This window comes from Haemaphysalis longicornis, unplaced genomic scaffold (genome assembly GCF_048455015.1).
Source record: "Haemaphysalis longicornis isolate Haplotype H1 unplaced genomic scaffold, Haemaphysalis longicornis Haplotype H1 scaffold_8, whole genome shotgun sequence".
In the NCBI taxonomy this organism is placed as follows: domain Eukaryota; kingdom Metazoa; phylum Arthropoda; class Arachnida; order Ixodida; family Ixodidae; genus Haemaphysalis; species Haemaphysalis longicornis.
The window spans coordinates 115,505,113-115,531,966 of record NW_027526445.1 but is presented as its reverse complement, the minus strand read 5'-3'; the positions used below and the strand labels follow the sequence as shown (position 1 = coordinate 115,531,966).

At 46.0% G+C, this 26,854-nt stretch overlaps 1 protein-coding gene across 1 annotated transcript in view; it reads right to left on the bottom strand.

Annotated features, from left to right (window-relative positions):
* The window catches only part of LOC144148449 (uncharacterized), a 224,486-nt gene that overhangs the window by 10,065 nt on the left and 187,567 nt on the right, over nucleotides 1-26,854 (bottom strand). Inside the window, exons 2-5 of the mRNA XM_077679986.1 lie at nucleotides 10,595-10,828; nucleotides 6,786-7,059; nucleotides 4,368-4,635; nucleotides 294-688 (exon numbers count right to left, since the gene is read on the bottom strand). Of these exons, the coding sequence (XP_077536112.1) occupies nucleotides 294-688; nucleotides 4,368-4,635; nucleotides 6,786-7,059; nucleotides 10,595-10,828 (1,171 nt within the window). The remainder of the gene's footprint in view (nucleotides 1-293; nucleotides 689-4,367; nucleotides 4,636-6,785; nucleotides 7,060-10,594; nucleotides 10,829-26,854) is intronic.

Below are 26,854 nucleotides of genomic sequence, written 5' to 3'. Positions count from 1 at the left end.
TCGTTGTAGCCAGAAACATTTGTTATGTAGACAAAATTTCAATGCTTCAAAACGCCACAGGCATTTTCGGAGCCGGAACGAAACACCGTACAGTATCATCGCTCCCTACGGACCGGCACGACACTGCGGGACACATAGAGGCAAAGAATTCGACCATGTATTTGATTTGTGCATACCTTCACCGCACTTATTCCATTGTGCAGCACACCTACCTTATGCCAGCCAGTTCCACCTCCGCCCCCCCCCCCCCCCCTAGCTGCGCTAATACGAAAATAAATGGCCAAAACTCGGACCTTTGGACGCGAGAGTTGGGGATCTGGGGCTGCAACTGTTGTAGTTGCTGGACCCTGACCACTCCGGGCGCCTGCGGACGCTCCTTGAACGGTGAACTGTTGGGGCTTTGTCCCTGGCCGGCCCTAGCTGACCTGGTGGGTGATGACTTGGTTGAGGACAACGGCGAAGGCGTGGTCGGGTCTTCTCCTGACAGGCTGCCGCGATGCACGATGGCTGACTTGCTCCGGTGGAACCTGGTCTGCTCGACACTAGCGCCTCTCACGAGCGATGGACCGGATTTCGGTATGGGAGCCTGGCCACTCTTGGTCTTGTCGCTGCCGCCTACGGTGACAGGTCGGGAACTGATGGTGGCCGGGGATTTTTCCCCTTCGCTGCCGATGCTGAACCGAACGACCTGTTTCGAAAATACAAGAAAAGCGCTCATTTGGCATGGCTCAAGCAACTGGATTGGTTGATAGAGTTTGCAAGTTAGTTATGTGTTAGACAAAAACACATAGACAAAGCATCTTTTTCTAACCCCATAGATGGGTCTAATGGCGCTCGACTTAACTGCGAGCTTAAGAGTTCACTCAGTACAAAAGGCAGAATGTGTGACCAGGCGTACCACCTAATTTCTTTAGTCCGTGCATGCATCGTCTTAGACTTAATCAGCCCCGTCAAACTGCTGTACTATTATACCAGGACAAGGCTGGCTCGGTGGAGCTTGCAGATAACGTTCCAAAAATGAAAACATTTAAAGAAGCGCAAATTTCCCAAATAAACAGCAAACACTAGAATCATTGTGCTGACAGTGTACTTTGAGGCAGCATTAATAATATTCATATAAGCTATGAAGGCTGTTTTATACACCACATGGCGGTAAGTTCCGTAATATGCATAAGCAACTTCAAAAAATTTACCTTTGTAGACTTTTCTTCTTCCGAACGGGCCCTTACTACGTATTCACTTAATTGCGGGCGGAATATACTTTACTGTCGTTCACAAAGGTGGTAAACAGTTTAGCGATATAATCGAAATATTCGTGACGCATTATGCATTACAGGCGTTATTTCGTAAATGGTTATGTAATCCCTTTAATAAAAAAGCCTAGAAACAATTATCTTAAGCAACCATACCTTTAATAAATATGGCCAACAGTGGAGCAGGGTTGTTCAGCTTGGAGAACTACCCATCATTTGAGCTGCCCAGCCGTCTGTTACTACAAATTGTTTCATTATTAGTGAGTTCATTGGTTTCACAGAGAACTGCTTTCAAGCAATAGAGTTTCCGGCATTCCACATGATGCGTATCAGAAAAATGCTTGAGGTGCTGTGCCAGGAGGGCTAGATGTTCTTTTTCAGTACAGGAAAACTGCAGTTTGTGCAGTCCCCGGAACACACTTTCACGGCACGCGTTCTGCTGCCCGAGTTAGAGTTCACAGCGCCTTTCATACACTCACATGTCTGCCATGAACTTCGTGTGTATGTGTTTGCTTTTTTTAAGTGTAAAGTAAGACTACTTCACCAGGAAGGTCACCTCAGCAGCCCGTTTACCGGGAGGTTGCAGCGTCCTATTGTTTCTAACGGCGACCATTACCCGCGCTTCCGGCTAGGTTGCTGTGTCCTCCATGCAAAATGGCTTGGCCGGTCCGGCGGCTACGGCATCGCGACGTTTCGTAACCGGGGCAGTAGAAAATGTCGTGCCTTCACAGGTAACGTAATGAGCCATGATCACTTATTCAGAGGTTGTTCTGACGTCGTATAATAGCGCCTTAAGTAGAATCGGGCTGAAGCTACTCAGACCCGTCGTATAAATATAAATTGTTAAGACAAAAAATGCTCTGCTGCTCGTTCCCTCAGCAGTCGTTTATAACCGTGAGCGAAGCAGGCATACCCGACTAAACTGTATCAGAAAGGCTGCATTAGCTGGAATTACAAGTGAGGTTTTTAACGCAAGGCTGTAGGAGCAGTCGTTACTCTACACTTGAGGTAACAATAGAAAGCCTTTTCTTGTGCTTCTGCTGCGTTTGTTGCGCTGGTTTAATTCGCTTTTCAGCAAAACGTTATTACTGCGAAAACATTAGTTAAGGCGATAGGTCGAAAGTCTTCAGTCCCTGGCATAAGATTGCTGTCAAATTAGTCTAAAAATGGCACACCAGGCGGCCGACTGCTGAAAGAGTACTGAACCAGGTCAAACGCTGCTAATTAAGCTTGCGAAAGCATTACTCTACCTGCAGTCTGAAGCCACCAGGCCTAGCAGTAAACCGCAGAATGATAGGCCCTTTCCTTAGGTGTACATAGTAAACCAATGAACGAGACATGGACGGTGCGTCTCTTCAAGTCCGTGAAGCTATAAAATACGCGATTGGGCCGCTAAACTCTTTTGCAACATCAACGCAATAACCGTGGAAACGGATTAGGTGGAAAAGGATAAAGCCTTGCTATGACTTGTCTTACCTGAAGTTAAGAAGCAAGAACAGTCACGGGGAGGAGCAATAAATATTTTCTCCGAGTAAAACGGAAAATGATGGAGCTGTTCGCTCGCGTAACCAAAAATAAACTAGAAGCGTATAGACAGAGGTAAAAAAGAACAAGAAAGTCGCTCAAGCCGAAAAGGGAGACATCAAAACGAAAAATATCTGCGATAGCTTCAACGTTCGCGCTTGGCTTTTTGAGGCTAGGACTGGTTGCTCATGAACGAGAAAGCTTTATAGAAAGGTATACCCAGAGTAATGTGGTTGAGTGCTGTAAAAAAACAGAAGCTTTTCGACACGTTTCGTAGACTGTGATATTATTCATCTAAAACCATTCGAGAGCACTGACCGCCTCGTTCACGCCCATTTGAGGGTAATACATAGAAAGTACCGGTAAATAAGTGGGGCTCGTTACGGAAAGATTGGAATGCTGTTGGTGCAAACGCAGAGAGTAGAAGAGCATCTACCCCTTGTTTCCATACATACTGAACCCTCCCTACTTTACCTTCTTATCTTTTCTGGTCAGAGGCCTTCCATTTCATTACAGCTTGCTACCACCATCACCCCTGTTATGAGAAAAAAAAAATCAATTGGGGGCCTTCCGTTTGCAGTAGAGCTGAAATTAGCAGTGTTACACTATGTATGCATTACCTTCTTCGGTAAAATGACCCATGCCATCACCGTGATACGAAGGAAATAATACAAGCAATACAAGATTCCCTCGTTAATTCAAACTCGGGTATTCGAAATATCGGTTAAGTTGAACCTTTTTCACATCGCGCATTTACCTCCCAGAGCCGCTATGTATTTGCCCTTCTTCCCTGAAACGTTTTTTTTTTTTTCTTCTAAGGACCATATATATCACGAAATCTTGGCAGAGACGACACAAGGCAAAGTCCGCCAAAAGCAGCGGAAACGTCTTCGTTCGAACGCTTAGTTCCATAGTCCACGAACGCGCTCGCGAAGGACAAATTTGCGAGGACTACGCTCTGTACGAAGCCGACGACCCTGTTACCGGAGTGCTGCCCGCCGCCTCAGACATGGCTGTGGACGACGAGGAGCATGCAGAAGTGCCTAGAAAGGCAGAAACAAGAAACATTCGGCGCCTGCTTCGCAACAAGGTAAATGCAGAGGTGGAGACCAACAATTGATACGATGCATTGAGCAGCTGTGACCGCGAAACAAACGAGCATCACGTAGTCCTTGCATCGAATAATAAAATATTGTTGTCCATGCAAATAGTTTTGCCTGTATTCTGAAAATTACCCTGTGCAGTCGAGTTTCCTTACCAGCACATAGCTCTTATTTCAGTGACCTGGCCACACATTGTCGGTATTTTGGTTAATATGAAACGCCGCTTATCTCGAAACTTTAAGGGGATTTTACGACTTTGAGTTAACGAGAGATTACTGAGTTAATATTCTGCATTCTCATCATCATTGGTGTGAAGGTGTGCGCTTAAATATTTCGCAATTCCTGTTCAACAATACTCCTGTTTTGCATTAGAAATCATGTGCGTGGGGATCAAGACGTTTGTTTTTACTTTGCGCATCCCTGGATCGATCATTTGCACAAAATCTATCAGGCCATGTTTCCCGCTACCGCTCTTGGTCGTCCTCACCTGCGGCGGCGTGTTCTTTGGGAGGTCCTCAGTGCGGAGCACCGCAGAGCGCGTCCGATGGAACTTGCACGCCGCAGGAGATGGGTTTGTGGCTGTCTTCACTGCAGCAGCCGACGTGGCCTCGGGAAACCTGCTGTCCCCAGACAATAGCCGCGGCTGTGCGTCGGGGAGGTCTTGGAGCTCAGTCACGACGGCGCCAGCCTCCCCCGCCGTGGATGCTCCTCCTCCCCGCAGCACAACGCTCGTGGTCCGGTGGAGCTGCACGGCCCTGAATAACAACACCGAGAGTGAAAGGAAGCAGGCTGCTGTGAGAAGGCCTGCCTTAAAGTACGCGCGCGTGCATCACCTTCATTAAGCTGTTGTTTATTATTGACTGCGTTATTAATTTCCGCGAAATGGTATATCGCTGTACTTTTTCCATTTGGGTGACGATTACAGTACTCCCAAATGCAAAATTCGTGAACAGGGAGACCTGCAGTCTTTTAGGTGACGGCGCATACCCGCTGGGTCTCACTAAGTGATGGCCGCATCAGCGTACGCAGGAAGACGTGCGATACACTCTGGCGTTTTCTCCTATCACGCCGCCGTGGTGGATAGTGTCTCGCGCCTTTCGCCATACTGTCATCCTCCGCTTTCCTGCTCGCTCTATCTTCGGTGACTTGTTCGTTCTCTCGGCTATCTCGTAGCGCGTCGCCGCCGGAGATAACATCCGACGCCGTCTCGGCATACGCCCTCCCCATTGTACTTCGATGTACTTTCCTCCTCCGATTTCCTGCTCGTTTTACCTTGTTTGTCTCCGCTGTCCCCCCCCCCCCCCCCCCCCCCCCCCGTTCGCCCGGTTACAATGAGGGACGAGGACGTCGTGAAACCATAGTAGCGGGCGCCTAAGTGGTGCGCATTAGAATGCTGCCGGGTACATGCCTCTCGTCTTCAGCTATCTTGTTACGTTCGTCGCTACGGGCGTTTTGCTGCATACGTCTCCCTCCCTCCTTTGTTTCCTTTTCCTGCCTCATCTTATGCCCCGCTCACCCTTTTTCCAAAAGCTTAAACGCACTTACTAAACTGGAAACGGAGATTCTGAGCCGAGATTTCAATACACGGCTATTTTTTGTTTTCAATATCAAGCAAATATACCTACGATAGAAACATTGTGGGAAGATCTGACTGAGGTTGGCTCCACTTGTTCAAGGAGCCTTATTTAGTTTATTTACATTATTAAGTCACTATAAGCTTGTTGTCTTCAAAGTATGCCCATCATACTCAGCATAAATAATGCTCCGTGAGCGTGGGCCAACGTGTAACTTCTGGTATGAGTTACTCAGTTGGTATGTAACCCTGTGTTAGGCTTCAGAGTAAGCGCAGAAATTTCTTGGGGACGACCTTTTGGGGTGCGAAGCACCCTTCGGGCTCGGGCTGTCAGCCTCTCCAGTCGTCTCATATAGTAACGGTACTAAAACACCCACCAGGACACTCGTTTTCCGATGCGTCGCGCTACTTAGCATGTTGCGGCGTGTGGCACGAACACAACTTACGGCCAGTCTCTCGCTCATTTAATTACTTAAATCCAGTTTAACACAAGAGGCGCCACCACCACCTCAGCAAAGGTGCGATTGATCCTCCAACCGGCGCTTCTCCGGCGCTCAATTAGCACGCGCCGTGCGGCGAGAGATTGACTTACAATCTTTGAATAGACTTTTAAATGCACGCTCCGCCCCTCCCGGTATTTCACGTTAGTATAGATGGTCTGGTATTCCTTAATTCTGCAGATTCATTGACTCATTGATTGCTTGACTGACTGACTGACTGACTGACTGACTGACTGACTGACTGACTGGCTGACTGGCTGACTGACTGGCTGACTGACTGTGACTGACTGACTGACTGACTGACTATTTAATTAATTAATTAATTGATTGATTGATTGATTGATTGATTGATTGATTGATTGATTGATTGATTGATTGATTGATTGATTGATTTATTTATTTATTTATTTATTGATTGATTGATTGATTGATTGATTGATTGATTGATTGATTGATTGATTGATTGATTGATTGATTGATTGATTGATTGATTTAGTGCCAACCAACTGCAGAGGACTGAGTCCCTCTTCTGCTTGCGCACCGCAGCGAATAATTCTGGTGATTTTTCCAACAAAGCCTACATATTATTAGCCTGCGAACTGACCTCCAAAGTTCCAACAAACTTGTTTTTTTCCTAGCCCCAAATCCCGGAAAATGACATTTATCCTGCCTTACCTGTGATTAAGCCCAGTTGACAATAAATGGCAACCAATGGCATCAAACAACCAATGGCATACACGTGCACTCTCATGTCTTATCACGGAAACGGCGCTAGTATCCCTTCAACATTGCCGAGGTACAGTGATCGCTGAAAATGTGCAACACTGCTTACGTTTCCGGAGTCGCGCTCCTCGCTGGGCAGCTGCATCGCGGAAAGGACGGCCTCCCGTTCTCCCCCGAGGAGTAGTCCTCCGCATCGTCGGCGTCCTCCTGCAGCGTGGAACTCGCCCGGCTCCCGCCTCCTTCCCCTTGAGCCGCTTCCGCAGGAAGTGTGCCGGATGCGAGAACAGTGGCGACGCCCTTGCCGTCGCCCTCAACGACCACTTCCGTGGGCTGCCTGTCGGACTTGGTGCTGCTGGACCGTGACCTCGCATTCTCCTTGTGACCTGGGCGTGCGTATAAAATATAGACCCGCAGCCACAAAGCCAATGCCCCCACTTTCGAAGTTTGAACTGGGCTTTACCTGCGCTTACATTTGATATTTTAAAGCGCAAAAAGAAGAAATATAAGAAGTAGACAACAGGAGCCCTTTGAATTGCGTTTGAATTAGGAATTCAGTCCAACTAGCTCAGCTTTCTGTTCTACTGAAGGTTACATTAATTTCCCATGACGCAGCGTGGTGGCTTCTGGTTGTCGACTAACTCTCCTCACTGTTTCTACGTTTCGTTCGCGTTGATAAATGTTTGGTGAAGTTAACATGATTGCACTGCCACTGCCGTTTGCTGTCAGCCTTTGATATCAGTGAAAGTACAAATACCCCAAACCACTAACTGGTGTTCAATAAATGTGAAACCATCGTTCCTTTTGGTGTTTTTCAGGGAAAGTACGGGACGAAAATGGCGGCCCAATTACACAGAGGCACCCCAACGAGAGCGCGACCAATCGCTTTCAGAGGACGTAACGCTCCCATATTTGTCGCCCCACTAATATAAACGCAACACTTCGCTAGCTGATGCCCTGGGTCTCGATGTAGCTGTCTTCACGCGCACTGCTACAGTTGGGGTATTGCCTACGACTGCCACGCATTCAGCTGTCTCGGCTTACTTGGCTCACAACGAGTCGACGGTTGACCCGATTATAGCGACTATGAAATGATGGTGCGTAGTTTACCGGGCGCAGCAAAATTTTAAAGTGTCCCTGCAACACCATTGATAACCGCTTTCACCATTTCCTTCGCGTCTGCAACCAAACCACTGGGAAAGATATAGTCATCGCCAGCACGGAACGGCACTAGGCGATTTGCTCGTCGCACCAGATACGCCTTCAATTTCCCCTTTGTTTTTGTGTCTTTTTTTTTAAGTTGCTATCGAAAAGCGTTCATTCCTGCAACTGAAGGAAAACCGGCCAACAGCCGCTACATGGCCTTAGTGACGTAATTCTAGCCGTCAAAGAACGTCAAGACCGGGAAAGAGAGAAAACTTGAGCAAGTTTACAAGTTATCCGATGGGCATAGAGCAGTAATTTAAGGCTTAAGTACTTTGCGACCCCCTAATCTACGTGCTGGGCGTGTTGGGTGACTACGTTCTGCTAGTATTTACGATTTCAAAAACAGTTAAAAAACGTGTTGCAGGGTTCCTTTAAAGTGTGTAAGTTTAGAGCGTTTCTTGCCAAATAAACTCCTTTCGAGGCTGAAATCGAACTCAGGTAGCTACCAATGGCTAGTTCTTTCAAATTTAGCAAACTTTTATTTTGTTTTTATGGTATCTATAAACCCTTCAAACTTTCTTGGACGAAACCACGCTCTAAAATCGTTTCATCGTGGTTTCAAAATATAAGTTCCTCTTATAGTGAATACCGATGTTTCCAGGACACGCTTGCGCAGGGCCCTGCTCCTGACGAGGTTTATATAAATAAAACTAATGCTACAAAAAGCTACAAATTGGGTCACACCACATTGCTTACTTCATTTGAAGACATATAAAATATAACAAGCTTCATTCCAGGTGTTGTTTACGTGACAGAGCTTATATATGCCGCTCATTCCTTCAGCAGCGTTCAGGCAGAACACTTTTGTGTAACGTAAGCTACACTGGCCGAGGTTGCGCAGTTTCGCGTGGGCCGTGAAGGGCCGTTCTGCGCAAGCGCGAGGAGCATTGGATTGGTTTGGATCGGATCGGATCGGATTGGCTTAAATTGTATTGGATTGGCTCGGATTGGCTTAGATTGGACTGGAGTGTGTTGGATTGCAATCCAAACCAATTGGAGTACGGGTGTGTAGAGAATTGGGTCGGCACACTCGCCGGTCTGCGCATTCCAGAGGAGTGACGTCATAGCCGAGGCAGACGCACTAGCGCCGGCGCGTGCCTACCTGTGCGCCTCCGTTACGCAGTAGCTACGTCTGACGCTGCGCAGGAGCCGTTTGATAGCTGTTTCGCGTGGCTCCTGGAGAGCCGTGCTGCACATGCACTAGGAGCAGTGACTGGACTGGACTGGACTGGACTGGACTGGACTGGACTGGACCGGACTGAACTGGACTGTATTTGATTGGATTCGACTAGACTGGACTGGATTGTATTGGATTGAATTGGATTGGATTGGATTGAAAATAGTTTTAGCAGCAGATAGCATAATCAGCTAAACCTAGACAACCAGCAAACCTAAGAATAACCAGCTGAACCTTAGCTCACGCTACGTTTACCCCGGCATAGCCGAGGTAAGCCCGTTCTAATTTTTTTTTCCGCTACTTGAAAGTGCATTTAATCTCTTAAGCTAGCGCTGTCTTTCCTTTGCTCTTCCTCATACGTCTTCATTGGACTCTGTTTCCCTATAATGCGACTTTGTTCTTTTGTGCATTTTGTGCCGCGTTCTTTAGTCCTTTCAGCGAGAGCTCATGCGAAGAGGCACTCTGTCAAATTAAAGAAGGGTTCCGGGCTTGCCTTCAAAAAGTAAATGCTTTGAGCACTCACAGTCTAGGCTTAGTCACGCTTTCGTAGCGTAATGTGGGCAATTTGTTTAGAGACCCTCTTTCTATCCTACATAGACGCCGGAAACGGAGTGCAGAATGTTCCTGTTAAATACGGGCGTCTGGAGACTAAATAGGACACGATTGCGAGGGTGCTGTCTTAATGAGTTGGTCTTGATCTATGCGTCGCTTGCTTTACGCAGCTGAAAACTGCGTCTTAATAATGTCAATGACCAATCTGGACCGCTTTTTTTACGCCCGCATTAAAATCCTCCTCTATTACCAATGAGTTATCATAGTTTTTTTTTAAGTGAAAAGTTAATGTGCTACGACTATTATGGGCAAGTCAGTGTCCTTTTCATAGTACTCATATTCACGTTCTTTTTTTAGAAAGTTTGTCGACATGTGCAGCAGCAGCAGGAAAGAGCACAATTTCCTGGCCAGCCTTGCCTGCTCAAAATGCGGTTCGATGCTCCCTCTCTTCTGAATCTCTTTCGGAAGCTTCGGAATCAGCTGCTTTTACGAGCCTTCCAAGAAATTTCGTGTCTCTTGTAGGGCGTGGCACCGATACAGTTTATGCCAACTGCGGTGACGGCAGCGCACTAATTTGCTACCAATGACTTCAGTTTGATGTGTCCGCTCCTGATTACCTCCCTGCCTGTCATACCACGCTGGCATGTGGGAAAGATGCCGCAAAAATGTCGCTTGGCCTCATCACGTTTCGCAGACACTAGATAAAATTTCATCGCTTGACACTCTCTCCAGGGACTGCGCAAATTAGTTTTTTTTTTTTCAAATAACTAGCTGGCGTTCAAATTACTGTTACGACCAATTACTGTTCAGCTGCGTGGCTTTTTGAGAAAGTTTTCTTTCGTAGACCTCTGGCTGCATATCAGGTCGATGTCAACTTTTCTCTTGCATAAACTTCATTTTAAATGTTTCGCTCAAACTTAAGAGAGTCTTTCGCAAGCTCGTGAGATCACTGTACTGGTCATTGTCCCGTGCAAGGCAGCGCCCACCTTTGAAGTCTATGCACAAGCCGAAGAGGAACTCAGCGGGCACGAAGACGAGCACGAGGCCGACGCCGGCTAGAGACAGCCCCAGCCGGTGGTTGACGTAGAGGCTGCTCATGCCGGCGAAGAAGAGCACGATGCCAAGGACCATCTTGATGGTGATCGAGTTGCGCAGAGCCCGCGAGAATCCTCCGCCCAGCAGGCGGCTGGGTCGCGCGTGCAGCACGAGCATCGCCGGCGCTACATGAGTGGGAAACAGGAAGAGAGAAGGGTGAGGAAAAGTTGTTCGACTCTAGGAACTCTCCATGCTACGCCCGCCGTGACGTCATTGCCTTCTAATCCACCAACGGCTAGTGATAATCGTACGTCACTCCACATGCAAATGAACGTACCATTGAGAGCCGGGAAAATATGTTATTTAAAGTAATGCTAATACAATTTCAAATGCAGAGCATTTCTTTAACTCACGATGTCACCCGTTCTTGGCGTCCGTAGTTGTCCGCATCGCTCGCCTCGACATGCCAGGCTCAGACGTTTCGCTATCGGCGCGATCAACATTTGATAGCGCGTCCAGGCACGTTTCAAGGACACTCTCTCCCCTCTCTCGGACTCAACGTGCGCCGAGGCTGCCAATTTTACTGCTGACGAGCGCTCTCTCGTCAGCAGTTGCCACAAGTGCAACAACATTAACGTAACGCAAACTACTTAACGTCGTGCGCCCCCGGAAATGCTCTGCTTTTGATCGTGCCCCTCGCGAAGGGGATGTTTCACTGCGTCGCCATGCGAACAGTTTGCCACGCTTTAGTTTCAGTTTTTTTTAGGTTATTTCATTCTGCTTTCGCTTTTTTTTACTTCACAGGACACACTGGCTGAAGCATGAGCTGCCGGCGTTGCGTGGTACATATTTAAGTTTCATTTTGTATGTTCCACCGATCGTAGAGCTCCACCGGCATCACCCTGCAAACATACAACAGTGTGACCTTCTCCCATATAAATGAAAAGTAAGCGCCATAGCCGAGTGTCTGAAACGTAGAAAGAACATTTCGAACGTCACTTCAACCGCGTTACTAGGCGAGCGGCGACATGAGGTACAACTTGAGACAGAGGGAAGTAACCTGTGGATATTCAATAATTTCCTCCACGAACCAAGGAACAGTAAATACACATGGAAAATCCCGACGGTATCGTAAAACTAAAATTGTCCTGATTCTAAAAACCAATCCGGGTATTGTGCATGTTGTTGACGTGCTAGACAAGATCAAGAGCAGAGACCACAGTACAGTGAGAAGCAGTATAAGCTTAGAACATTTAATTCAGGCTATGTGAAAGGACATACCCACACAAAATTTGGTGTCGCACATTGAGAACCATACCAACACTCTAGTTTACTAGGAAAAGTTTTTCAGGAATCCTAGTTGTAATATACATTACAACTGTCCCATTTTTGTGGCCCGGGACACTACACTACAGTAGAATCTGCAGTAAAGATGTGGCTGACGACAGGGCGGATAAACAGCCTAAAGACCAAATTTGGCGCCATGCTTGCAAATGGGTAAACATTTGCCTTACAAATGGTATTTTCAGTTTGTAGTCTACTGAGGTGTTGAAAAAAAAAGTGGGCATAAAACACATTTCTGCTCGATATGATCATGATGACTACTATGTACGTGTACAAAGAATGCCTTTACTCCATTAAGGGGAAAGAAGAGGGGATGGGCATGGGAAGGGAGAATCCTGTGGGGTAATTTGGGGGTTGACCTGATTAACGACAAAGCTTGCTTGAAGGAGACTACAGCAGCCGTGCCCAAGGAGCCAGGCCGTCCCCTACAGCACTTTTTTCATGCCACTTACAGTAACATTGTTGCTATACTTGTGACGAAATTCAGGATCATGGCGAAGTCCTCGCGGTCTTTCTGAAAATCCCGACCATGTCAGATTAATCGTGGTATCGGAGTGTGACAGAACGCACAAAATGTGAAAGCTGGTTAAGCCGGGTGGAGCCATTTCTGAAGGGGGTAGGGAGCAAGGGCAGTGTTTGCCGTGGCCTTGTTTTCAAATATCTCCACGCAAAGTAGCAAAGCGAAAACTCGAGATCCCCCCCGGGGTCGCGATTGCAATGCGGCTCACTCCAGCCGACATTAGTACAGGTTTAAGGTCTACACAGAATCGCTGTGTGGTACTTAAAAAAATTGTGTCACCAGAAACAAAAAAGCAAGCCCTTGATATCCTGCGAAGTGGGGATATACCAGTTCAAATCTAGCGAATTTAGCTGGTTGTGTGCGACGACACAATGTCGCCATTAAACAGAATTGGTGACAGATGAGATCCTGATTGCTTAGGTAGCGCTGCAAGTGACCGCGCTTTAAAACCAGTCACATCTGTGCATGTCTATTACATTTTAATCGTCCCGAACCATTATGCGTGGGGCGGCAAAGCAGATTAGGCGAATTAGGGGTGCTCTTCGGCAAAATGCCAGCGAAAGTTTCATAATGACCCACGCTTTGCCCTTAATCGTTTTTGCCACTGGCAGACTCCGTGTTATAATTACCCTTTTCGTACAAAGCACAGTGTACAGGGATGGCCTATAAACTCATTCGTGCGATCAGAGGGACGCAATGCCTCATCACAAGCGTGCCAACAGAAGGCCTCCTCGTTCTGGGCTGTCCCCACTTAGGGCGCCAAGGAAACCACAACGTCGACTCGCAGGGGCGCTGATCGGGAGGCATTGCTACCAGTACTTGTAAAAAAAAGAGCAAGGCTTTGCTGCAAGGGGGCGTCTTTAAAATATTAATTTTATTATAATGTAACCTAGCCATGGAGAAGGCAGGTTTCTTCAAAAAAGTTTATTGGAGCGAATGTGCTCCTCTAAAAACTCAAGGAATACGCAAGCGGCGAAATAGCAGTCAAAAGAGAGCTTTAGCTGAGCGTTTTCGACGCTCTGCTCTGGTATCGGAGGCCCGCTCAGCGCAACCGAAGCCAATGCCATTCGCGGCCAAGTGCGCCACGCATGCGCAATGGCACTCCCGCTCGCTATCGGTACGGTCAGCTACAACTCGCTATTAAAGTTACGTGCACAGGCGAGTCTTGGAGTGTCGGCGAATCGGATACCGCAGTGCTTGTCTTGCGAGAATTTATCTTTCGGCTTGGTGATTGTAGAACCATCGAATCATATCTAGAACGTCGGTGATCAAAGACGAACATTCTCTTTTAGCGACGACATGGTGATACACTTTTCCTATCAAATAAGATAGCCGGCACGGCATACGAAAGAAACCGGCGGAAACGCGCGTTTCTTTCCTTAAATTGCGAGTTTTAACTGACCGTTTTTCACGGTCCTCTCCGCTCCGATAGCGAGCGGGCGCGCCATTGCGCACGTGTGGTGCGCCTGGCCCGGAAGCGTATTCCCAAACCATATCCCGTAGGGGCCCAGGCCGACCACGCCCCCTAAGCAGGGGCGCAGCCAAAGAGATTAAAAAAATTGCAATTTTTTAACCTCCTTGGACGCAGCACCGTGACGCCTCTACCTATATGTACGCGACTTCATTCGTGGTGGATTTTTTCTTTTTTCCCCCTCCCCTCGTTTCGACTGCTTGGCAGGCGGCCGATGGTTTCGCTCCGTGGGCGGGGCTGGCCTGCGGCGCTGGGGAAGCTGACGCACATGTGGTAGAAGCTAACCTTTTGTACCTGAGCCCCTGATCTCTCCGCGCGCTTCTTGCGCACCTGCAAGTTCACGCTGACCTCCGATCGTGTTCCTAAATAAGCGCTCGACTCGGTGCTCGAAGTGCGCGCGCGCGGATGGACGCTTTCACGCGCATGTGGCAATTATACACGGTCCGGAAAGCAAACACCCTCATTGAAAGCTCATTCTACAGCACACAGAAGGGTATGCAATTGAGTTGGGTGCTCTTTCACTATATACGCAGCTCAAAACACGATTCGGTGCTGCAGGTAAGGATTACAAGAAAGGCAGCCAATTACCCATGACTACATTTACAAACTGTACTACTCTTGCGAAATATTGCAGCTGCATGAGCTGCTACATTTTGGCGCTTTCATAAGCACTATTACATTGAATTTCGTTAACATTAACTTCATTGCATTATTCTTTATCAGGAACAGTGCCACTAAGGAAAACATTGACATTTTGTTAACAGCAATGGAAGGTGTGAATCGTTCTTGCAAGGGTGATACATTGATAAGAAAGACACCAGCTCAAACGTACACGTTTTACACTCGGTCATGAATTCTGCATAATTTGCACCGCGGGTCATAACAATTTAGGGAAACAATATCGAAAATATATACCAACCAGGGGCTAAGTAATAGTTGGATTGTACAGCAACTGAAGTACTCGAGGAGTTTGATATATGTCTTCTGTACAAAGCTATTGACCACAGTCTCTTTACTGAAGCCACCAGGCCGACTTTGATATCAGTGATCATGCGTGCTACCACTCACGCTGTTGCCAATGTCGATTAGCTATTTTTAACAATTTGTGCTTCATGCACACAGAGATTTTGCTGCATAAGATACGTTATTTATAAATAGACAGCTCCAGCAGGATCTGAATGGCGCTGATTCCCCCCCTGTAATCGGGAAGGCACACCAAATCGTTACCACTTAATTTGGCTCTGTCCATTATTCGACCGTAATCGCCACCAGCTTTTAACTCTAGGTCCCGCCCCTGCGACTGAACAGGAACATGTTAGTCGGGTCCGTGACGATCCCACCGCACTAGAAGCAATTACCGAGTACGCCCTTGAAAACAGACTCTACAAATTGGTGTAGCAGCCTGGCCGACTTCCCCGTTCGGTATACAATGTGAACTGTCTGTAGCGTGCACTGTTTTCAGTGTGAACCGCATTGTCCACAGTGTGAACTGTACATTTAAGTGTGAACTGTGCGTTTTGCTGCCACTGACTGACTTTAATGTGTTCATTTTGCGATTAGGACCCCAAGACTGCAACTGTGTTCATTGTGCGAGTTGTGACCTTCCCCTTTTCTCCTCATCCTTGCTCCCCCAGGGCCCCATGGCCTCTCATTTATTGCAGTGTTACACTCACTCAGATACGTATATTCTTTTCGCTGGGACTAATGAGTAGTTGCCCGTGAGTTTGAAGTCATGGTAGTCGCAGCAGAGATAAAACTAAATCTCCTTAGTTCACTATTTTTGCGATAGTGATTTCGGAGTCCAAATAGCGGCAAAAAATTGTCACTTTTAGAGATCCACTAATGGGTATAGATGAGCAGTTTGTGTCTGTTTCCTGCGACGCATTTTTAGCTACCACATATATATATACATATATATATATATGTATATATATATATATATATATATATAAATATATATATATATATATATATATATATATATATATATATATATATATATATATATATTTCTGTAGTGTCTGGCCATTTAATTCTCCAGCATTGTGTCACAGCTCGTGCCTCAACTGTAAGCCACACACATGCAAAAAGTATACAAATGTATAAACAAGAAATAGCAGGAATAAAAATATAAATAGTACAACACAACTTGCCCGCGGAGCGAAACCATCGGCCGCCCGCAAAACAGCCGAAACGAGGGGAGGGGGAATTTTTTTACCTCATTGGCTGCGCCCCTGCTTAGGGGGTGTGGTCGGCCTGGGCCCCTACGGGATATGGTTTGGGAATACGCGGCCCGGAACGGCGTTAGAGTCCTAGCTGACCGTTTTTGACGGTCCGCTCCGGTATCGGCGGCCCCCTCAGCGGAACCGGAGCCAATGCCAATGCAAAAATGAGTATAGTTGAATGCATAAATAAGAAACCTGCACACTTTCTACCGATTTCCGAATCATGAATTAGAAACGCACGTTAACACGTTTGCAACAAAATTTCAGCAAACAAATAGGCACATACAAACTAGCCAGAAACGCACTTTACTCCGCAAGTTTCCTTTCAAATAGTTTGAACGATTCAAGGGGGTCAACATACTACTTTTTCTGTCTTTATAGCAGCCTGTTTGCATAGATCAGAGTAAAAGGCCCTTGAACAAAACGTCCGAGCGTGATCGTTCGTGTGCTATTCACACACTGCATCTACGAGTTATATTTTCCCAGTGTCAACTTTATATTTTTCATTTGCGTGCGTTTTTGTGTGTCTCTGCGTATGTGATGACTCCCCGCAAGTGCATGAAAATCGTATTCCTTTTTGCAGCTTGCTTTAAAATGTCCTCACGCTCACAGCAAATGCATACATGTAAGACACCCCCCCCCCTTTCCCTCCATGATACAAACTACAGCGATAGCTGTCTGCGTCTAAACGTGGTGGTTTAAATGAAATACAGTAGACTCTCGATAAACGGAACTTCAGGGGACCGGAAAAATTAGTTCCGTTTAACAGGAGTTCCGTTTACTGAGAGAGTTGTTCTAAGGTGCAAATTTATGTGCGTACACGATTCTAAGGGCATTTCATGGAACTCTAACCACTAGAAAGTGACTGTAGCAGATAGTTTTCAGAAAGCAAGAAAACTACAAGAAGCGTAGGCACACCATTCACAAAGTTGATTTGCAACAATGAGTCGCTGTGCACTACAAAATGCGTCAATTATTTTTGTTTGAGTCCTTGCAACTGCATCTTCACGGAGGCTAGACGCATCAACTTCGCGAGTGCTTGATTTGATTGATTGTGGGGTTTAACGCGCCAACGCAACGCAGGCGATGAGGCGCGCCGTAGTGGAGGGCTCCGGATTAATTTTGACCGCCTGGGGATCTTTATCGTGCGCCGAAATCTCGTACACACGGGCGTTTTTGCTTTTCGCCTCCATCAGAAAAGCGGCCGCCGCGGCCGGGAATCGAACCCGTGACCTCGTGCTCAGCAGCGCAACGCCTTAGCCACTGAGCCACCGCGGCGGGTGCGAGTGCTTACGAGCCACCGAATTTAGAAGACGGCAACGTGGTAATGAAGGACGAATAGCACAACGATGGCATGAACGAGGCGACAGGAGGTGAGGCCTGTAGCCTCGGTGTTTAGAATCGAGACGAACGACTGGAACAAGAACTGGGATGTTGCATTCGTTGCGCTAACACGGCTAACCAATTACGAGACGAGGCTTACGAGGCCAACAAGGCTAAAAAAGCATGGAGGAAGAAAAAAAAAACAACAACGAAACAGCCGGAACCGTAAAAAGCTGATTCTCATGCCAGTGGATTTCACAAGAAGTTCCATTTCTGCTTCCGTTTACACGGTGATGCGGAAATTTTAGTTCCGATTACCGAGAGTTCTTTTCAGTTATCTGAATACAAAACCAACCAAATTACAGGCAACTGTTCCATTTAAGCGGCAATTCCGTTTAAGCGATTTCCGTTTATCGAGATTCTGATTGATTGATTGATTGATTGATTGATTGATTGATTGATTGATTGATTGATTGATTGATTGATTGATTGATTGATTGATTGATTGATTGATTGATTGATTGATTGATTGATTGTAGGGTTTAACGCGCCGACGCAACGCAGGCGATGAGGCACGCCGTAGTGGAGGGCTCCGGATTAATTTTGACTACCTGGGGATCTTTAACGTGCGCCAAAATCTCGTACACACGGGCGTTTTTGCTTTTCGCCTCCATCAGAAAAGCGGCCGCCGCGGCCGGGAATCGAACCCGCGACCTCGTGCTCAGCAGCGCAACGCCTTAGCCACTGAGCCACCGCGGCGGGTTTATCGAGATTCTACTGTAGTCTTTTTTAGGACGTACCTTAACTCCGAAGTGTTGGCCTGTCGGTCTGCCCCTTGGTTTAACCTCCCATCTAAAATACATCTGAAAAAATCCTTGGCCACAAAATGTGCATAGGCCGGACCATTCCAAATTACTCAAATAGTGACACGTTTGTTTTAGATATCAACATTGATCAAGAAAAAACATTCGGCATATTTTAGGCATTTCTATTTAGATGGCAAATAAGAACGACGTGTTACAAATGTTGTCAGGAGCAGGCGAGTTAAAAAGAGACACTTAAAGAAAAGCTGTCATCCCGAACTATTTCAAGAAGAACACAGAAAAGTGTCTCAACAAAGCCTGCATGAGCATTGCGAACGAGGGAAAAATTGCATTGTATTCAGCCAACCCCCGCTGCATTTCCATTTGGAGCAGGGGGAGGGTAGTAAAGAGCCTGAGGGTTGGATGGCGATACAGGACAGGTGGGTGTGTTACGGGGCAGGGCGACACAAGACTATCCCTTATCAGGGACACTTGCAGCGAAGCGAACGGATACACGTCCCATTCCCTTATATATACATCCGGGAAAAATACGCGCTAGTGTCAACGCAACTCCTTCGGGGCCATCCGTGCCAATGTGGAAATTACGGGCAGAGAACAAATTTGCTTTGTCAGTGACATTTTTATGAGCATTGAATACACCAAGTGCAACAAATATACCCTAAAAACGGCTTCTTTGCATAGGTATGAAATAAGGAAGGAGTAGTAAGTAAGTAAGTTTACTTCTGTCCCATACAATACAGACATTCCTAATTCAGCGCCGATTAGCACTACCGGTCTTGAGTGCGGCACAGGCAGCCGACATTGTTAACAGCAGTGCGACAAAACACGATTAATCACCTAGGTAATGAAGTTCGAAATTTTTGAACAAATAAATATTTGTAAGCACAAAAAGTTCGATATATGCCTCAATAAAACATAATAAAAAGAACGCAACACCAATAGGCTTTGTGTGAAAATCACCTACAGCGGTGAACAATACTAAAATTACATCCCAGCAGTACATAATGTAGGTCAATGAAATTGTTTACAAATAAATATCTTGTCATTGATATTTTGCTGTTCTTCTCGTATTAATAAAACATTAAAACTGAACTAGAACATCACAGTTCACATTGTACAATCGAGGCACTTTAAAACACAAAAACACGTACCCGCAGCGAGTACATTTCATCGTAGTAGTAGTAGTCGCACTTTTAATATCGAAAAGGAGCACACATGTACCTGGTAGGGGGAGTGGGTAATCAGTAACGGGAGTGAGCGTTAATGCAAACAAACCAATTTCAGCTGCTACCGAAAGATTCTTCATGGGCACCGGGAGTGTGCCTTTTTTTTTTACTGATGGTTCGGTCTTTCAGGTCGTAGCGCAGGATACTTGTACAGTATTCCTAATAGATATGCTGTGCCGCTTTTAAGGAAGTAAGGGACTACTTGTGAAGTGTGTCAGGATCCAGTTGGTGGGATGTCTATGTGGGAACTGTTTCCATGGTCGATAGAGTGGTGAGTAAAATGCACACCGTCTTGGTTTCTCTATCTCTTTCTAGAGAACAACTTACTGATTACGGGTATTGAGCGCTATACATCGGCACTCCTTCAAAACTATAAGCTGACTCTGTTCACCTATTCTGTTTGTTTTTATCCGTAGTACTTTATACAGCACCAATCAATTGAGTCTTTAGTCAATGGGGCTTTGCTACTCCGTGTCAATAAAACACATTTATCTGTCTGTCTGTCTGTCTGTCTGTCTGTCTGTCTGTCTGTCTGTCTGTCTGTCTGTCTGTCTGTCTGTCTGTCTGTCTGTCTGTCTGTCTGTCTACTACACATACGCCTATTTTTCTCTGTGTCTCGTACCTTGTTCTTGACTGTGTTCACATGGGAGGAGATTAGCTACGCCACGTCAGCAGAGGGAATACTTTAAAATGTAAAGAAGGTTCTGCGGATGTTCACAGCGTCCTCTGCAGGGGACTGGCAACTGCGGGTCTAGTGATATCTTAATACTTTTGCTCCAGGTGCCGCCTTTCGAAGCCGTATGATAACTGATTGTTAGACTGGCTAAGGTTAAATGCTTATGCGCTACACTGAAGTGGTCGCTTGAAGGGTAGCCCAGCAACAAAAAATTCACATCTGGATAGTACCTGTTACAATGCCACGCTTCATTGGTTTACTCTTTCTCTTTCTTTTCACTTACAATTCGTAAGTGAGACTTCTTTTGTGCCCCTGTCCACTAACGTGGAGTAATTACCTGGTTCGTATCAAGAATTTAAAATGACTTCTCGTAAAATTTTAAACTGCAGTTGTTATTATTTGACAATGAAAATGTGTACATACGTGTGCGTTTTGTATATAATATATAATTGCTGTTGTGTCGATTGCAAAGTTGGTAAATAGCAGTTTTATTTATTATTCGATATTAACGTATTTAATGTTTTTGAACCTACATACGGTCGCACCAGTCGATATTGTCTCAGTGGAGAGCACAAATACCTTGAATAAATAAGTAAACAAGCTGAAGTAAGTCCTATATTAGGCTCATTGGCGTTTAATTCCGTATCTCTGCATGGTTTGCTGAATTCCGCTAAAATATTCATAATACAAGCTCGTATATCAGTCGAGCTGCTGCCACTGTGTCTGTTATTATGTGACCGCTCAAATCTTGGTAAGTTTTGATAAAATCTGGTTTTGAACGCTTGATTGTTAAAGAAAATCACCATCTCCTTAACGTGCTTCGTCGGGCTGTATAAAGTCCACAGGCAGTATTTGCAGAAGACAGCGTCCAACTCAGGGGTCAACAAAAGTACGCGTTGCGGGTTCAGACTTGGTTATAGGCTATCTCACACCGATAGTATCGAAACTAATTCTAATTTTCGTGGTCTGTCGGCAGAATAAAACAGCGCTAAGCGTGCGTAAGCGCACTTTTACTCTGGTGGGAACAGAATGAAATTCAGAGCCAAAATTTGGCACGTGGCAGGAACAGGTTAATAAATGTTTCAGTGCCTGCAGCGAAACTGTGATATCATCTTCATTTGGTCTAATCAACCGCAACTGCATCTTGCGTTTCTTGAAGAAATTTTTTTTGCGTTTTTGTTTGCATGATCATTAACCATTTTTCTTAAGTTGTAAAAGTCGTCTGCCATCGAAAACGGGATGCGTTGGTCAGTCCTCCAAACGCCGCCTTTTTTTTGTTTGTTTGCTCTTGAACCAGTTTTTACGTAACACTCGTCTGCACCGAAAATGGGATGCGTCGGCGAGTCTTCCAGGGGCCGCCTTTTGTTTTGTTTGTTCTCCTGATACTGTAGTGGTTGCTTATTTACCTCCTGTGACTTCCTGTAGTATCTTTACGCACTAAACATCGACGAACAACGAAAAGAATAGGTTTTGGTTAGTATCTCTGTCATGCACTCTTTTTATTACCGTATCCCTGAACATTTCCTGCTTACACATCCTATGATCTTTCGAAGATGAACACACGTTAACACACACCTCTGCCGCTGTACTCTTTCATCACTCGCTTCTTGACGCCCACCATCTTCTTGTTAAAAAATCGTTCCTTATTATTTTACCTTTTTTTCCCGCATGACCATTCCTTTTGCCTATCTTCATCGAATGAACCACTGCGCTCCTCTCATTTCCTTTCTTCAAAACCAACTCCCTAGTCACCACCAAGACGGGTCTGCCTGAGTGCGGGCTGCCCTGGACAACCCGTAATCTTTTCCGCTAAATGGTCCAAGCAAGCTGAATTAAATTTAAGAACAACCAGACTGGTAGAACTCAGTTCGCCCTCTTGAAATGCCAATGCCCTTGCTATCGAATGGAGAAAAGAAGGAAAAATTGGGAAAGCAACATCCGCAGCGTGGATCGTACCCGACTGCTCCGTTCCTCTTGCGCCTTTTCGAGCACTTCTACGACCGATGAGGAGAATACACACACGAAGATAAAAGTGCGCCATGAAGACTGGGAGTTTCCGTGACACATTTACGACCCCGCTTTCCGAAACCCGCCCAACGAGCTCCCACACACGTTGACGTCCGGCGTTCTGCTCCTCTCATCCGCCCAAAATTGCGTGCAGTGCAGGATTGAAGTGGGCAGCCGCGTTTATGTCTGTGTCTCGTGTAAGGGCCAGAGGAAGCTAACGAAGCGTTACGGTGGCACTACAAGCGGAGCCTTAAGTGGATATTCTTTAAATGATTGAAGCACGCTGGGAATCATAGTACTCACCTAAGGGCACACCTTAAGATAAATTACATAAACGTAAAAACTCGTGTACATGTGTGTTGATGTTACATTATGTTTCCTCCCCACTTTCAATGAACGGTAACAGTTTTGAAGTGCAAATTGTATTTTTAAATCCTCCACGCTTCCCTCCCATGGGGTTCGCACGTAACCACTCGTGTTACGGGCAGGGGTGCTTCATTCATGAGTGCATTGATTCATCGTTCAGTAATGATTACCGCTCCTGCACAGTGACATGCGCAAAAGGATCGTAACAAAAAAAGCCAGGGCCGTGCGATGTCAAACGTGTCCTGGTCAAATAGAATGTGAAGATATAGGTAAACAGGCAGTTACAGAAAGTGTTGGGCATTAGACTTTTCTCAACGCTTAACAGTTCTTCAAAGGTAAACTAAGTGGCTCGATACAGCTTTTTTTTATTCAAGTTGAAACGTTATCATAACAGGCAGGTAACGAAACGGCATGCTTCTTTTTTGGATAATTTTGTGTTGTGTGTTCCTCGCAATTGGATCCTCATTTCGCGCTGTTTATTTGATCAAGCAATGAACCAATTAGCTTGACCTCGTACTCTTGTATCGTGACTATTTATTTCTCACTAGATCCTGCGGCAAAGGCGCTGTTAACACCGTATGCGCCGTGTACGGTTTTACAAACGTTTCAGATATGAGAAACCTTCTTTGCATTGAAGATTGAAGCTCTCCTCTCCAACGCGAGAATCATAACACTGGGCAAAAGAAGAAGTAAAAATCATACCAGCGGAAACTAAACCGGCGCTGGCGTAATTATGCAAACTTTCGCCCCACGCCAAATCCAAAGAAGCGATGAGCCAGCTACGGCAACGAAGTTTCATTGACCGTGTACTTACCATATGCAGCAAGGTCGGCAATACATTTTCTATTTAAAAGCTGAAACACAACGCAATAAACTCAAAGCGCTAATAAAACAGTATCCATTTGCCCGTTTACTACCGAGGGCCCGCTCAGTGCGCGTGAGTGCGCTAATTCCCCACTGCTTTATGGATATTGATTTTTTTCCTTTCCGCCTGTTGATCAGACGAGCTAGAAGCTTCTTGAAACTGTACCTAATCGTTAATTTCTAATCCAGGGCAATGCCATATTTCCTCCGGGTAAACTTTCCTACTCATAGACTAATGTCATTGCGCTGGTCGTACGCTCTCATGCTGTTCTATTACTTTCGTTTAAGCACAAAGCAATGCCTCCCGAAGGCGCCTTACACGTTGCCACCCTTGCCTACATACCGGCTCCGTTTACGTATGAGAGGCAAACACAGTACCCCCGTAGAAGCCAGATCACTTGTTATTTGACACTTACACGGTATATACCCACATTATTTGCATTTTTTTCCTTTGGCTCATTATATCAGCCCCGAGGAGCTAAGGAAGCGGAGCATGTCTTTTTAGCAGCACAGATGCTCTGGGCTGCTCAAATACAGTACGTGTTTTCCTCTGCATAAAGCGAGTTCATCACCGTCGCGGCCGCTTTGGGCAAGCTCAAATCCGAAAGGTCGCATAAATTCATTGTTTTCACAAACTTCAAAGCAGCACTATGGCTTTTAAAGCATGAAAATTCCCGAATGATTCGCCAGTGCTTAACACAGCTCGTCCAGTGTTTCATCAGCGAGGACTTCGACGTCGGACCTCAGAGGCTCCCTTGTCATGTTGGGGATCATGGCAACGAGGCACGAGGCGGCTGATAGGATGGCCGCGGAAGCGCTCTCATTTGTTTCTGCAGTAAAGGTTTCCGGTGATCATCGAGTCATCTTCCCGCCATGGCACTTATGAACTATTTCTAGCCTCTGCGCCTATGATTACCAGTGTCTACCTTGTGTCACCAAGGTGCTATCAAATGCAGATGCATCTCTTTAATACTGCATCCGAGCAGGTTCCGTGAAAACTCCCGTTTGGCAACTCAAGATGCGCCTTGGGCGATCGCTAATGCGCTTGTCAGTCATATGCGGCAACACTACGTTATGTGCTAGCCCGCAACATGCGGCCTTAATTGCTTTCGGCGACGCTAAACCCAGGCCATTAGGGTGGACCATGAAATCTTCCCAAAGGGAAACATCAATTCTGCGCATGTCAATCTTCCTTTATTGTTTTCTTCAAGACCTGACCTCGCAGTCCAATTTTTTACTGCTGCGGGAGCCGCTATGGAGGGGCATTCGCTGGCACATTTTGTAGGGCTAGAATGTCTCGACCCTGAACAACAGCAACAGCAACAATGCTCCCGCACCGATTACAGTACTGCTCTGTTCCCGTACTTCAAACGGGCATATCCCAGTCCGCACTCCCGCACCCTGCATGCTCCCATCTCCTTGTTCTTGCTCGCTTTTATGGAGCCAACATTCACCTCTGCGTAGCCTCGTACTCGGCACGGCTATCAGAACTCTTCCCAAACATTTTCAGTAATGTAAATACCGTCAGCTTTTTATTAAATAAACGCCTGGAAGCTACCATCTATGATGCGACTAAACCATCACCGTGCCCTGTTTCTTCGATGCGCGGTTCTTTGCACTAAGAAATACCGATATTTAGATTGCTTGTTTGATATCAGGTACTTCCTCGCCCAGGTGGCTGGCGGGGCTCCGCAGGCCGCATATTTATTAAATAAAACAAGCTATTCGTTTTTTCAATGTTATGAAATCTGCAAAACTTGAAGTGGTCTCAGTAAAACAGCGAAAAAGGATATGTTCCCATTCACCGCACTGGTTAATCATACAGTATCCTTGACCTGACTTGACTTGATTCGCAACGCACTATGCATCCTCACCTTGTTTGTGGTTGGGTTCGTCTAAGTTCAAGCTTGAATGTCAAAAGACAACGAATCGAGTATTTTCATTTCGAACGTAAACGGAAAATTAACTGAATACTTTCCTCAGTTTATAAATTTAAGCCAAAACTCCCATTCGCTTCTTTCTTTTTTTCTCAGTTTTTATTTAGTTGATGTTTTTTTCGTGTGTTTTTAGTGGTTTGGCATTACGGCTACATGCACATTTGAAACTCGGGAAAACCTCATCCTTCCAAAAAAAAACAACTTCCTAAGCAAGTTACAAATGATGGGGACAATCTCTAAAACCTATTTGAGATCAGCAAAATTGTTTGATTTCATAATAGATAGGCAAGTAAGTCTAGAAAATTATAGGCTACACACTCGACAACATTCCCCAGCAAGTAAATGCACGCGGTTAGATTTAGAAAATAGAGAGGTAATCGGGCACAAAAATGTCATAAGGAGTACTTCGTTTCGACAGTAAAAAGGAAAATGGTTATATCAAAGCGATGAACGACCCTTGTAATCGTTCTACCACGATCCCAATTTTAAAAAAATTAGCAGTGGCTTAGCTCGGCTATGCCAGGATATACGTAGCGTGAGCTACGGTTCAGCAATCCAATCCAATCCAATCTAGTCCAGTTGTCCAATCCAGTCCGGTCCGGTCCAGTCCAGTCACTGCTCCTCGCGCATGCGCAGCATGGCTCAGCAGGAACCACGCGAAACGGCAGTCAAGCGGCTCCGGCGCAAAGCCAGACTTGGCTACAGCGCAACGGAGGCGCACAGCTGGGCACGCGCCGGTGCCAGTGCGTCTGCCGTGGTATGACGTCACTCCTCTGGAATGCGCAGACCGGCGAATGTGCAGACCGGCGAATGTGCAGACCCAATTCTCTACACACCCGTAGTCCAATCAAATTGGATTTCGAATTCAATCCAATACAATCCAATACAATCCAATTTATTCCTATTCGATACAAATTCAATCCAATGCTTCTCGCGCGTGCGCAGCCCGGCCTTTCAGGGTACACGCGAAACTGCTCAACCTCGGCCAGTGTAGCTTGCGCTACAAAAGAAATTCCCGAACTACTGTCATTTCATCTAAATTGACGCGCCCTTCACTGCAAGATACCCAGTTATGTGTTTAATTATTTAATGCTAAGAAAATTCTTAAGTAAGCTGGATCGAACAGCCGAAAATGCAATTTAATGTACGGGTATAATAACGCAAGCAGTTGTGCAGGCAGCGCTAGGTTATCTATGTACAGCACAACACTTGCACTCTATGTCGTATTTAGTTGCGCTGAAAGCGAAACCAATTGTGAAAGGCTTTTCTGTCATGCCGTGATGTTCCTAAAAGCACAACGAACCCGGAAAAGTAACTTCATGGCCGAAAGAACTGTTTTATGATTGAGATTCGTGTTGCTTCCCCGTACCGTTTTCTGGAAAGGAAAGAAAGACGGTTAAATTAAGTTCCAACGGACATGTCTTGCCT